Raw genomic sequence first — 14,596 nt, 5'->3', positions numbered from 1 at the left:
CTGCTGTTCAGTGCCACAGTGCAAGTGCTCCCTATGGTAAATTGATATATGGATTAGTGACTCCATGATTGGCTTGATTGGTTTACTTGTCAGACCCTAGTACAGTGCACTGCGTGTGCGCAGGGCTTGTAACCAATGCTGCTGGTGGGCTTGCAGCACTGATTGTGCCACCCACCGGGGCAGCTTGTAAATTGTGCCTCAGGTCTGCCATTGCAGAGCCTGTGTGCAGTCTGGTACTGCAATGCTGACTGGGCTAGTGCACCCACTTGCATGTCCCTAAACCTTCCCTTATAATCCTAACTGACTCAGAGAACATGGTAGAAATTCGAGTTTAGTATGCCTGAACTCAGAATGATAAAATACATATTTTAGTGAAGTTGGTTTCAACATTCTGTGTTTGAAAATGCCACTTATAGAAAGTAGGCATTTTCTTGTCTAACCATCCAAACCTGCCTCTGCTAGGTTGTGTATTCCTTGTCTGGAGTTTGAGTGACAGGGCTGGGGAATTCCAGGAGACAGGGTGAGGTGGCCCAGTGGTGAATAGAGAGATCTGCATCTAGATTGGTGGGAGGAGGAGCACCTGGGACCTGAATAGGGCTCTGCCTTCCCTCCACAATGCTGGCTCCACCTCCTGTGGTGTGTCTGATGTCCCTGCCCTGCACTGTGAAAGGAAAGGAGACATGTCAACAAAGTGCTCCAGGACTGACCAGAACTGATTTGGACTAGGCAAAGGCCTCTCTGCCTTCAGAGAACAAAGGGAAAAGGACCCAGACCCAAGAACTTTAGGTCACTTCTGGGAATCAAGACAAACCTTTTCTGAGGAGAAGAACCAGGAAGCTGAAGGAGGAGACTACCCATGTGCTGTGTGTTTGGGGGTTGGCCTGCAGTGGTTGCTTCATTGACAAAGAAAGGAGAAAAGGACTGAGTGTGCTTTCTATCAACTTGAAGAAGAATCTCCAAGGGCTTGAACTAGAGTTTGCCTCCTGCCTGAAGTCTCAGGGATGTTATGTTATTTATGCTTACAGAGCGCACGATTACCCTAAGGTGTCCTGGCGCTGAGCACTGATTACCTGAGGAGCATAGATCTAAAAATGGGAAAAGAACCATGTCTTTAGGCCTTTCCTAAAAGAGATGAGATCAGAAGCATTTCTCAAGGGGAAAGGCAGTTCATTCCAAGCTTTAGAGGCACAATACGCAAAGCTTCTGCCTCCCCAATTTGTTTTCTTAAAATAGGGAGTTTTCACTTGTTTGGAACCTGTAGACCTTAGAGTTCTGTTTGGGATATACCATGAAAACTTAAGATTTAAGAAACTCAGGACCTGTTCCATTCACAGCTTTAAAAACAATACAAAGCGCCTTCACCAACCAGCTCCCCCCTGAATTCCCTTGCTGGGAACTGAAGTGCCTGCTTATGTGCTGGGCCTTCTGAGAGACTGCGTGTCGCTGGGAGCTGGAAGCGTGACACAACAACGAGAAGTGTGTCGCCGCTGCAGCCGCTGTCATCGCATTGCCAAGGAAGCGAGCCGCCACTGTCATCATCGCATCGCCGAAGCGTGGCGCATCACCGGAGAAGCGGGACGCTGCCACAGTGGTCATCTTTGCATCACCGGAGAAGCGCGTCGCAGGGCCTGTCGCGGCTCCAAAGATCATCGAGTCACCGCATGGCCGCATCACACCAACGTTGTCGCATCGCAACCAAGACGCCATTTTGTCGCATCGCACCAGAGAAGAGTATTGCATCGAGGTGCCAGCGTGTCACATCGTACCAGAGAGCAGTAAGAAACTGACGCATCAACTCCCCACACAGTAAGGAAGCGAGCATCAACTCCCCTGCGCAGCAGTAAAGAACCGACGCATCCACTCCCCTGCGTGTAAGGAACCGACGCATCACCTTCCATCCAACCCTTTTGTTTTCTTTGCGCTACGCATCTAAGGTACATTGAGAGTAAAGTGTCGCATTTACAACTTGAGAGAACGGAGCTATTTTATAACATATTTTTGAGTATAGGATTGTGGATTTTTGTCGTCTGGTCTTGTGTTAAGTCTATATAAAAATACCTGTTTTTATAATACAACCTGTGTGATGTCCATTTGTAGTGTTGTCACTGTATTACTGTATGTGTTCACAAATGCTTTACACACTGCCTCTGAGATAAGCCTGCCTGCTCGTGCCAAGCTACCAAGGGGGTGAGCAGGGGTTATTTTAGGAGTGTAGCCCCTTACCCTGACTAGACACAAGGGTTGCTATTTGTCACAGGTACCTACCTATGCCAACTAGAGACCCCCAAATCTAACAAATGTGAAATACGAAAAATAAATCATGCAAAAACAAATAGTAAATGAGTGTGCAAAACCAAGGTAAACGTTGGCATGTGATGTGAAAGCATAACTTTGCTTAAAAGAAGTCAAGCAGGGTACAGGATGCTTTACCTGCACTGTCTGAACGAAGCATAGTATAATAAAAATTTGCCTAGCTGTAGTGCTGGTACGTTTCAATTCTATTAAGGACACGGAGGCGAGGATTATGACTTCTTCCTTCACTTTATTTTTACAGCAGCACATTTTTAATAAAACGATAATCAACTACATTTCCCATGAAGAGGAGGGAAATAAAAGTCTCAAAACAGGAGTCCTTCCACTCTGTCCGCACTCCAGCAACCAAGCATAGTCCTTTCACGCTGTTTCCTCTTACTTCGCACAAACCATTTCTTGTCGGATTTCACACCTCTTGTTTGGATCCATCGATTCCTGAAAAAACAGGTAGTGTCAGAGAACCGTACCGGAACCAATTAAATTGCAGAACAACAAAATACCAGAAACATGATCATGGTCATCACATAAGTAAGCAACACAGTTCCAAAAGACCCATGAACGAATTACTTACACCAGAACGGGCAGGGTCCACGTCTTCAGAGGTCATTGGGTGGGATTATCCTTGCCTCCGTATCCTTAATAGAATTGAAACTTACCAGCACTACAGCTAGGCACATTTTCATTCTATGTCAGGACCGGAGGCTCAGATTATGCCAGTTCAAAGCTTGTCAACCACCAACCATGCCACTTCTACCACCGGTTTGAAATTGAACCTCTTAAAGGTAGAGTCTGAAGACCAGTCGGCAGCGCGCATCAGATCTTCCAAATGCGTCCCTAAATAGGCCATTGCCCCTCACGCCGAGTGGGCACCAAACTGTTTTGTATCAATCCCCGCCTCCTGCATCACCCAACGCACCCATCTGGTGATGGTCGGGGACGAGACCGCTCGGTTAGGTTTCCGTAGCGCAATGAGCAGTTGATTCCCACCCGGAAGGCCAGTTTCCTCAGTCAACTCTTCGTAAGCACGGAGGCACTGCACCACACACAGCTTAGAGAATCTTGGAATGCTGGGTACAAGATGACCCTGGATTTACACTTGGTTCCTCTATTCACCGTAAACGATACCCCGTCCGGTAAAAATACTCTGGCCAAGATGTCCAAGGCCCGTACGTCTGAGATGAGCCTGCACGAAACCAGGCATAAAAGCATCACCAACTTGGCCGTCACTTCCTTTCGGGACAGAAACCTGTTCGGTTGCCAGGAAAGAAAAAGATTCTACACTAGGTTCACGTCCCATAGGACAGAATACCGGGGTTCCGGAGGGAGAGGCAGGCGAATCCCTCTGAGGAGCCGGCAAACCAATGGGTGCTCCCCCACCGGGGAACCCTGAACAGGGATATGACCCGCTGAAATTGTGGAAAGTATTAACAGAACAGTAAGCCAAGCTGTCTTCCGCTAAACCCGCCAGGAAATTAAGGATGTGGACTACATCTTCCCCCAGGGGATCGACAATCCATCGCACACACCAACTCCGCCATCTGTTCCATGCTGATCAGTTGCTCTTGGTCGTGCTTTATGCCCATGCTTTAGCAAGCAAGCTCTCAGCTTGTGCCGAAAGCTCTGGGAGCGACCAGCGACGCCGGAGATCTGCCAGGCCATCATCCTCAACGTCCCCTCTACTACCAGCCGATGGGAAACGAGATTGGGATGGAGGAGAATGTGAGGAAAGTGGGGGAGTCAGATTGGAGAATCCCAAGAAACTTCCAGTAGAACCAGAAACCAGACTTCAAACCTCCATAAGGGTGTGATCAGCCCAATTTCTGCTTCTTGGCGGCGGAAAAGAGCGGACACGCATGTGATGATAGAAAAAGGAGGAAAAGCATTGCCCTGCTCCTGCTGCCAGTCCTGAAGAAACTTATCCGTCGCCTCCGCCTGAGGATCCGGCCGCCAACTGAAATACCTTGGTAATTGATGATCCAGACGTGAAGCAGATAGGTCGACTGAGAAGGGACCCCATCTCTCCACCAACCAGGAGAAGACCTGCGGGTCCAGCTTCCACACGCTGGCATCAGGGAGGTGACGGGAGTGCCAATACGCCACTTTGTTCTCCCGGGTTTTCTACTGTCACTGAGATCTGGTTGTAGTGGCAGAAGTTCCAAAAGTCCTTGGCTAGGTTCGCTAGCATTCTGGACCTGGTGCCACCCAGATGGTTGATATACTGGAATGCAGAGATATTGTCCATCCTGAGGAGGACACACGATTGAACCCTGTCCAGCATTGTACTGCAAATGACCCGGCCAGCAGTTCCAGGCTGTTGATGTGCAATGACTGTTCGTGAGCGGACCAGGATCCACCTGTGGAGAACTCTCCGCATTTGGTCCCCCATCCGAAACGGTTGGCATCGGACTCTAACACGATATCCGGAGCTGAACCGAAAATTGCTCGGCCATTCCACGCCTCCATGTGGGTGAGCCACCAGGCCATCTCGCCCCTCACCTCCTCCGTCAGGGGTACCAACTGGGAGTAAGTTAGACCCCTCCTGAGATGGTGTGCCTTGAAACGCTGCATGGCCCGATAGTTCAAGGGCCTGGGAAAAATGGCCTAGATTGAGGAGGTCCACTAGGCGGGCCAGCTGATGCAAGGAAATGTGCGACTTCGCTAAGGTCTGGCGCAGCTCGTACCTGATTTTTACTATTTTTACTATTTTCCTGGCCGGAAGACTTAGTCGAGGAAACGGAGTCTACTGTGAAACCCAAAAAGGTTGCACACTAGACCGGGACCAAAAGAGATTTCCTCTCGTTTATGACAAACCCCAGGCCCTGAAGCAGATCGACTGCCGTCTTTAAGTGGTTGGTCAACCTTCTGGGGCACTGGTCCAGGAACAGCATGTCGTCCAAACAGACTATCATCCGAATTCCTTGTGATCGCAGGAACTCCACTGCCGGTCTGAGGACTTTCGTGAAGCACCACGGAGCAGAGGCTAGCCCGAAAGTGAGAGTGGTGAGCTCAAAAACCTGTCCTTCCCACCTGAACTGAAGGAAAAGAGGATGATGTGGGAAGATATGAACCGTCAGGTACGCATCCTTCAGGTCGAGGCGGACCATCCAATGGAGTGGTCTCAGCACATCCCTGAGAAGGTGGATACCCTCTATATTGAAGTGGCGGTAGACCACCCACTCATTGAAACTCTTCAAATTTATGACTGGTCTCCGACCCCCGTCGACTTTTGCGACCAAGAAAATGTTGCTGAGAAAACCACTGGGATGTTCTTCTGTGTAACAAATCGCCCCTTTTTGGAGGAGGGCGGAGACCTCTTCACTTATCAGCTCTGTGTCCCGTTGAGAAAACGAAATGGGGCGGGCTGGGTCAGCTGACGCAGACAGCCATGGAACTCCAACTGGAAGCCCTGCACAGTCTGCAGCACCCAAGCGTCACTCGTGAGACCCAGGATGGGAAAAAGAGCGCTAGATGCCCCCCCCACCTGCAGGCGCGCTGAAGGTAGCACACTCACCTTTTCCAGAGTTGTTTGGCTGGCATTGGGAGCCGGCGCCGCCACGGAAATTCTGTCCCCTGGCTGGATAGAATGTGTTGAAATGGGCATTGTCTTGGTACTGCCCATGCCCGGAGCCTTGCCCCCTGTTAGAGTGGGAGGAGAACCGGACAGTCGAGTGGCCCCTGCCACGACCAGCCCCATGGAAAACCCAGGTTGTAAAGACCTCATGTTGGACTGGGCTTTGTCCAGTGAGATGAACGTCGCCACGAACTTGCCAAGTTCTTTGACGAACAGGTCGCCCAATAAACCCCCCTGGGCCACAGTGCCGGCTTCCGAAGAAGACAGGTCATCCAATTTCAGGTCCACCTTGATCAGGAGAGAACGCCGCCTCTCCAGTGAGAGAGCACAATTGCAATAGAGCGCTGCGCCCACCCTGAGAACACCTTTAGGGAAATTAGGGTTTCGGAGGCCTTAGCCTCTTCGACTATGTCCAGGATTTCGGTCACAGGACCTACTGCATCTAACAGCTTGTCCTAGCATGATCGCCAGGACCGATCAATACCCTTTTTAGGGTCCCTCACAAATTTTGCTAGGAATGTTGCCATTCTCTGATCTATCTTGGGTGTTAGGGCAACCTTTCCTTTCAAACAGGGGCGGGGGCACTCCGCCCGGAGGCGGTTGTGAGCATCCTTTTCCATTGGGTTACGTAGACGGCTTGCTACATATTGGGCTACCTTGTCTCTCGGAACCCAGTCTGTTGACCTAGGATGGACAAAATCGTCCAGAACCAGCATGACCAAGACCCCCCCCTCCATTCCCCCCAGGCAGTTGGAGTGGCAGCTGGGAGCCAAGGTCTAGAGGGACCTGCTTCCTCATCTGTGTCACCGGGGGAAATCGCCATTGTCTAGGGGGTCAGTGGAGGCGGTACATGGCGGAATCGGGGTGTTATCCATGGGGGCTGTGGGCTCTGGCTGCGGGGGCACCTGCGCTAAAAAGGCCTGTTTCAAACGGGCGAAAGCATCCACGTCCACGCCTTGGGAGCACTGTTTCTTACAAGGGGGGGGGGGGGGACCGACGGGCTGGAGCCCCTGTGGGGGCTAAGGGGTAGATGGCGTGGGACATGCCCACTTGGCGCACTCTTTCGCGATTTGCGCTGACAGACGCTGCTCCAAAGGCTCCATGGCTTGATTAACAGCCCTGTAGATAGAGTCATCCACCGCCTGATAAATTCATCGTCCCAAGGGAGGTAGGACAAGGGGTCCTCCTCCTGGAACTGATCCTGCTCCGACTGCATGGCAGGTAAGTACTCAGCCGCAAGCAGTACACACTGAAGCAAACAGGCAGCATGGTGCTGGAAGCACCACTTTAAGGGCACAGAGTGCCACACAATAAAAGCTGGGAGGGAGACTAGGCGTATGTGGGTGGCCAGAGGCACACAATTGACGGGACAAAGCCCTGGGACACCACAGCCCTCACAGTCACAGGGCAGCCACCCGGGACTGTGTGCCACAAAGCACCACGCAGTGCAATTAAGACCCCATAGGGTGTTCAAGAAAAAAGGCACAGACCCTCACAAAGGAGTTCACAGCAATAACGGGGAACATACAGACCCACCAGGGCGTAAACCGGGTGGCAGGAGGCAAGGCTGAGCTCTCAAAGGGGCAGCGCTCATCAGCACTCTGTCAGTGCCTGACTCACGCTGCCCATAGAGAGTGCACTACACCTCCTAGTGGTGGGAGGACCACACCACACTTCTGTGGGGAAACCAAGTCACGTGAGGTACGCCAATTGTGTCCCGTGAGCTGTAGGGGAATCAGTGGAAACAGAAATACAATCAAGCATAACAAAACACCATCTACAAAGGCCTTTCTTAACCCCCCAAACAGGAGAAAGAATAAAATCTAAAGTAACAACAAAAGAGGAAGGGTAATAACACGACTGATCCCCTCGAGGGAAATTGTGTAAACCAACGAAGTCAGTGTAATCTCAAGAATGCACTCACCATCCAAGGAAGCACCGGTCTCCAAGGTCAGAACCTACCCAATCACTTACAGGGAGGAAAACAGACCTGCGGAGATAATACAAATTATGTATGAAAAGCCCTCACTCACCAACCTGGTTGGTGACATGCTTCATCATCGGGCTCCAGCGGGCATGGCCGAATGCCGTCCCAGTGTGCTGCAACGCCAGGTTACTGCGGAGCGGGGTTGTGTGTGGTGACAGTGAATTTAAAATTCCCAATTAAGTCAAAAAAGTATTTTATTCGTTTTGCTAATTGGAAAATTAAAACATAATAAAAAGGAGTGATGGTCAAAAAAATAACAGACCGGGTTCACTCCATGGCGGTCAACATGTTTCTGCCTTTATGTGTAATTTACAGGCTTTCATCAGGACCAGAGTGGAAGTGTGGGTTCCCCGGTGGTGTGAACGCGCTAAGGTTCACCCTCCCGTGGGCTGCTGTGTGAAAAATGATATATAAACACAGGAAAAATCCGCCAAATAATATAATGGTGGAGAGAAACGTCTCCCTGGACCCGGTGGCTCGAGGCGGTGTAGGTTCCTAACGGGTGCCGAGCAGCGAGGGCGGTGTGCCATATTTGCTCGCACCTCCACCCCGGGATCCCTGAGGCGACGAACAGTCTAGCCTCACAAGTAAACTCGTTTCTCTCCACCATTATATTATTTGGCGGATTTTTCCTGTGTTTATATATCATTTTTCACACAGCAGCCCACGGGAGGGTGAACCTTAGCGCGTTCACACCACCGGGGCACCCACACTTCCACTCTGGTCCTGATGAAAGCCTGTAAATTACACATAAAGGCAGAAACATGTTGACCGCCATGGAGTGAACCCGGTCTGTTATTTTTTTGACCATCACTCCTTTTTATTATGTTTTAATTTTCCAATTAGCAAAACGAATAAAATACTTTTTTGACTTAATTGGGAATTTTAAATTCACTGTCACCACACACAACCCCGCTCCGCAGTAACCTGGCGTTGCAGCACACTGGGACGGCATTCGGCCATGCCCGGTGGAGCCCGATGATGAAGCATGTCACCAACCAGGTTGGTGAGTGAGGGCTTTTCATCCATAATTTGTATTATCTCCGCAGGTCTGTTTTCCTCCCTGTAAGTGATTGGGTAGGTTCTGACCTTGGAGACCGGTGCTTCCTTGGATGGTGAGTGCATTCTTGAGATTACACTGACTTCGTTGGTTTACACGAAAGAATAAAATCGACTTATCTTGGTACTGAGCAGAGAAGAAAGAAGAAGAGTAAACCGAACGAAAGGACTATGCTGGGTTGCTAGAGTGCGGACAGTGTGGAAGGACTCCTGTTTTGAGACTTTTATTTCCCTACTGTTCATGGGAAGTGTAGTTGATTATCGTTTTATTAAAAATGTGCTGCTGTAAAGATAAAGCGAATGAAGAAGGCATAATCTGAGCCTCCGCTCCAGACACAGAATCTAACATAGCTGATTGAAGAATCTTTTTTTATACCAACTCCAACCCCATTCGCAAGGTAATGCTGACAGAGAGGTGTCTGAGGAGCAACTTCCTCTCCTCAAGGTTAAGAGGAAGGATGTTTCCCCGCCCTCTCTTCAGTACCTTGGGAATCGTTTCACCTCCTGAAACCAAATGTCCTCTCCACTGTCTGAACGCCAGTTGACATTTGAAAGAACTCTATGTGTAACACCTGCGGACAAGACGAGCTGAGATGAAGTGGGGACTTGCAAACACCTTTGAGTTAAAACTGGTAAATTAAATCTGCTGGATCATTACAAATGCAGCTTCAAATTGGCCATTACAATTTTATGTAATCTCTTCTGTCAGCTCTATGGCACCCCCTCACAATTTATGTGGTGACCTGAAATCGTTCTTTACCAAAGTAGTGAATATTTATGATCTTCCTAAAGAGGTAAGACCCACTGGAACCCGAAACAAAGCTGATGACTAGCATTGAAATGTCACCAGTGATTTGCATTTCTTTGCTACTTATGACAAGGTTGAGGATCAGCGACACTATGAAAAGACACAAATCTGGGTCACTGGACAATTCCTGCCCTGTGTCCCATCTTGCAAGTCTTGGTCCTTGAGATCTCTTTTGCTATCTTTAACATCATGCATCTGTCCTTGACCTTTGGCAAGGTCCATTAGATTTACTAAAGAGGTGCATTTATCCGCTATCTTGCGAAGGCCAACCTTGATTCAATGATTCTTAAGAATTACAAGTCAACTACACACCATCCTTTCTATTTCAAACATTATAAAAATGCAAACAGGGTGATTTGCTTCCTGGAAGATCATGACCTACTGGGTGGATCTCACATTGGCCTTCTCCCACTGCATACCATGGCAGCCTTCCATTTAGGCAGCTTGGATGAGTAATGTACTGCTGAGGAGAAAAGGCCTTCAGCGGGGATTCTGCTTTTCAGTCTGCCAACTGCTTTTGATACAGTCAACCATGATATTCTGGCCGACTTTCAACAGCAGGCCTAGCAGCTGCTGCCTTTTAGTGGTAAAGGTTATTTTAACCCCTTCAGCGCTGCACGGATTCCCCCGCGGTGCTGAAGGGTTCTAGCGCGGGCGTGGTCATGACGGAACGGTTCCGTCATGAGCACAGCTCAACCGATGCTCATGACGGAACCGTTCCGTCATGAGCATCGAAGGGGTTAAGTGAACATACTGCCATTGTGTTTATAGCTGTAGTCATTGTCCGGGGAGACTTCCCAGGGGTCTCAACATGTATGCCCTGCCTCCAGAAGGCCTCAGGCATTGCTTTGGATTTAACATTCTCTCCAAACCAAACAAAAAGTGGATGCTTTCAGTGGATCACACTTCTATTGACTCTACTTGCCATCCGGAAATATATTTGACTACCATTCAAAACTGGATCCTGAGCGTGCTTTTAATGTGTAGTCAAACGGTTTTGGTCTGCTTGTTTTCTGCAAATATATCTACTCTGGAAAATCCTTTCCTTCATTCCTTTTAACCACAGGTGACTGTAGCATGTACCTTCTGATTTGTACTATTGCATTCCATTCTACCTTAGCCTGATGGAGTGAGGAATATATACACTTCAATGAATTCAAAATATGGGAAACTGCTGGTCAGACTGACGTGTGGTGTCCAGAGATTTGGTCATTCGTTGGAGGCTCGACAACACCATCTATATTGGTTCCTAGTAAAACTGAGGGTTCAATTCAAGGTACTCTGCTTGATTTGACTTCTAATCAACATTGGTCTCAGAGCTCTTTAGTGATAATGCAACTGGTTAGGAGTCACCTCATTCTAACTATGCCATCGCAAGTCCAGGGGACAACCAGGCAGAGGGGATTTAGTGGTAGATCCATTTACTCAATTTGTCATCTTGAGTGGAATGACTCCAGTGGCTTTCCTGGTGATTCATTTTGATTTGCTTCAGGACACTGAAGAAACTAGATTCTGTATTCATCACCCTGATGCAACAGCATAAGTTATTCATTTGCTGCCTGTGGAGTGGGGTGCACAAGGGTCTCTCCACAGAAAGGGATATTGTTAGAACTGGGGGTCTCTAGTTGGCAATGGTATACACCTTTGTCCAACTAGGGACCCTTGCTTCTAAGTGGGGATTACACTCCTAGATAACCCCTGCTCACCCCCTTGGTAGCTTGGCGCAAGCAGCCAGGCTTACCTCAGAGGCAGTGTGTTAAGCATTTGTGAACACATACAGTAATACAGTGAAAACACTACAGATGGACAACACACAGGTTTTATAAAAATAAGTATGCTTTTTATAGACTTAACACAAGACCACAAACAACAAAAATCCACAATACTGTACTTAAGATTGATTTAAAGATGGTAAAAGTTACTTAGTTCAAGTTGATGATAAATGCGACACAGTTCTCACAAAAGTACCTGGATGCGTAACGCAAAATAAACAAACGGCCCGCAGACGGAGATGCGTCGGTTCCGTGCTCCGGGGGAGATGATGCATCGCGCCTCAATGCTTCCGCAGAGTAGGGAATGCGTCGTGATCCTTACCGGTGCGGGGATGATGCGTAGGTTCTCGGCCTGCGGCTCGGTTGCGATGCGCAAGATGGCACCTCGATGCGATGCAACAATCCTGGTGCGATGCAAAAAGATGGCGCCCTTGATGCGACGGCGATCCGCTCACGCCCTGGCAGCCTTGCGACAACTCTGTACTTTGGAGCCTCGACAGGCGCTGCGACACGCTTCTCCGGCGATGCGATGGCGACCCTCTTGATGGCGTCACGCTTCTCCGGTGATGCGATAGCAGACAGCTTCGACGAAGACACGCTTCCTGGGAGATGCAGTGGCGGCGGCCCAGTTCTCCGGCGATGCGACGACTACAGCTGCGGCGGCGACACGCTTCTTCTCGTTGCTTCGCGCTTCCAGCTCCCAGCTACACACAGGCTTCTGTAGATAGAATTCCCAGCAAGGAAATTCAGAGAGGAGCTGGTGGTGAAGTCTTTTGTCCCTGAGACTTCAGCAGGAGGCAAGCACAAGTTCAAGCCCTTGGAGAAATATTCTGTAAGATGATGAAAGTCCTTTGAAAAGTTCTTTCTCCTTTCCTTGGCAATGAAGACACCACTGCAGGCCAACCCAGCAAACAGCACACTGGCAGAGGGGCAGTCCAAACTCCTGCAGCTTCCTTGGTTCCTCTCCTTGGCAAAAGGTTTGTCTTTTTCCCAGAAGTGACCTAAAGTTCTTGGGTCTGGGTCCCAATATTTATACCCCAAAATCCTTTGTTCTCTGAAGGCAGAGAGGCCTCTGCCTAGTGCAAACCAGTTCTCGAGCACTTTGTTTACCGGACTACCGGACTCCTTCTTTCCTTTCACAGTGCAGGGCAGAAACATCAGAATCCCCACAGGAGGTGGAGCCAGCATTGTGGAGGGAAAGCACAGCCCTGGAGCACTTTGTTGACATGATTCTTTCTCTTCTTTCACAGTGCAGGGCAGAGACATCAGCCGCACCCCATGAGGTCGAGCCAGCATTGTGGGGGGAAGGCCCAGCCCTATTCAGGTCCCAGGTGCAACACCTCCCTCCCATCTAGATGTAGATCTCCCTAATCACCACTGGGCTGACTCATTCTGTCTCTTGGAATTCCCCAGCCCTGTCCCTCAAACTCCAGACAAGGAATACACAACCTAGCAGAGGCAGGCTTTGGATAGTTAGACAAGAAAATACCTACTTTCTAAAAGTGGTATTTTCAAACACAGAATGTTAAAACCAACTTTACTAAAAGATGTATTTTATCATTCTGAGTTCAGGCATGCTAAATTCGAATTTCTACCATGTTCCCTGAGTGAATTAGGATTATAAAATGCAATAATCTAAGTGCCCATTCTGGCATATGAAGAACAGGTAGCCTTGTAATAGTGAAAACGAAAATGGCTGTAATTCACTATTAGGACATGCTACACACACCAGGGCATGTCCTACCTTATACCTCCAATGCACCCTGCCTTTGGGCCTACCATAGGGGTGTCTGATATGAAGTAAAGGGAAAGTTTAGGGACTGGCAAGTGGGTACACTGGCCAAGTCGACATGGCAGTACTAGACTACACCTAGGCTCTGCAATGGCAGGCCTGAGACACACTTTACAAGCTGCTTCTGTGGGTGGCACAACCAGTGCTGCAAGCCCACCAGCAGTATTTGATTTACAAGCCCTGGGCACACATGGTGCACTGTACTAGGGTCTGACAAGTAAATCAAATAACCCAATCATGGAGTCACAAATAAATACATCAATTTAACATAGGGAGCACTCGCACTGTGGCACTGAATAGCAGTGGCACTGTGCCCAAAGCATATAACCAGCAAAAACATATCAAAAACAGAGGAGGCAATCCGACAAAATGGAAAGGAGACTCACGCCAATGATGCCAGGTCTAACACGTGTCCCCTCCAGCTCCCCCCTTGGAAGTTCTCTTCACTAAGGCGAAAAAATCTGGACAGACCATCAGCGTTGGCATGTTCTGTACCAGGGCGGTGTTCCACCGTAAAGTCCATTCCCTGTAGGGAAATGGACCACCTCAACAACTTTGGGTTCTCACCCCTCATCTGCATTAGCCATCTGAGGGGCATGTGGTCGGTCTGAATCAGGAAGTGAGTCACAAACAAGTATGGTCTCAGCTTCTTCAGTGCCCAGACCACAGCAAATGCCTCACGCTCAACTGCACTCCACCTCTGTTCCCATGGAAGTAACCTCCTACTGATGAAGGCTACAGGTTGGTCTAGGCCCTCTTCATTTATCTGTGATAGAACATCCCCCACACCATGCTCTGAAGCGTCTGTCTGAACAATGAATTATTTTGAGAAGTTGGGTGCCTGAAGCACGGGTGCTGTGCACATGGCAGTCTTCAGGGCGCCCAAAGCCTTCTGACAGGTGTCAGTCCAGTTCACTTTCTTGGGCTGCTTTCTGGAAGTCAGCTCAGTCATTGGTGCAACAATGTTGCCATACCCCTTGACAAACCCCCTGTAGTACCCTGTGAGTCCTAAAAAGGCTCTCACCTGTGTCTGAGTCTTTGGGGGTTCCCATGCCAGGATGGTATCAATCTTGGGTTGCAGGGGGCGCCACCTGGCTGCTCCCTACCTGGTGCCCCAAGTACACCACGGAACCCTGCCCGATCTGGCACTTACTCGCCTTGATCGTGAGGCCTGCCTTTTGCAGTGCCATCAACACTTCCCAGAGGTGGCGCAGATGTTCTTCCCAACTGGCGCTGAACACTGCAATGTCATCCAGGTAGGCAGCACTGAAATCCTTCAGTCCAGCCAACACCT

At 49.3% G+C, this 14,596-nt stretch overlaps 1 protein-coding gene across 3 annotated transcripts in view; it reads right to left on the bottom strand.

Annotated features, from left to right (window-relative positions):
- Positions 1–2,522: 2,522 nt before the first annotated feature.
- Positions 2,523–14,596, bottom strand: part of LOC146805855 (synaptotagmin-like protein 2) — a 234,820-nt gene continuing 222,746 nt past the window's right edge. For all 3 annotated transcript variants that reach the window (XM_085620557.1, XM_085620556.1, XM_085620558.1), the window contains one exon: positions 2,523–2,748. Coding sequence is in view for 2 of the 3 variants with exons in the window: in XM_085620556.1 (XP_085476682.1) it covers positions 2,689–2,748 (60 nt within the window). In the remaining variant the exon portion in view is untranslated. The remainder of the gene's footprint in view (positions 2,749–14,596) is intronic.

This window comes from Triturus cristatus, chromosome 8 (genome assembly GCF_964204655.1).
Source record: "Triturus cristatus chromosome 8, aTriCri1.1, whole genome shotgun sequence".
Lineage (NCBI taxonomy): Eukaryota > Metazoa > Chordata > Amphibia > Caudata > Salamandridae > Triturus > Triturus cristatus.
The sequence above is the reverse complement of the archived record's forward strand: the minus strand, read 5'-3'. Positions and strand labels throughout refer to the sequence as shown.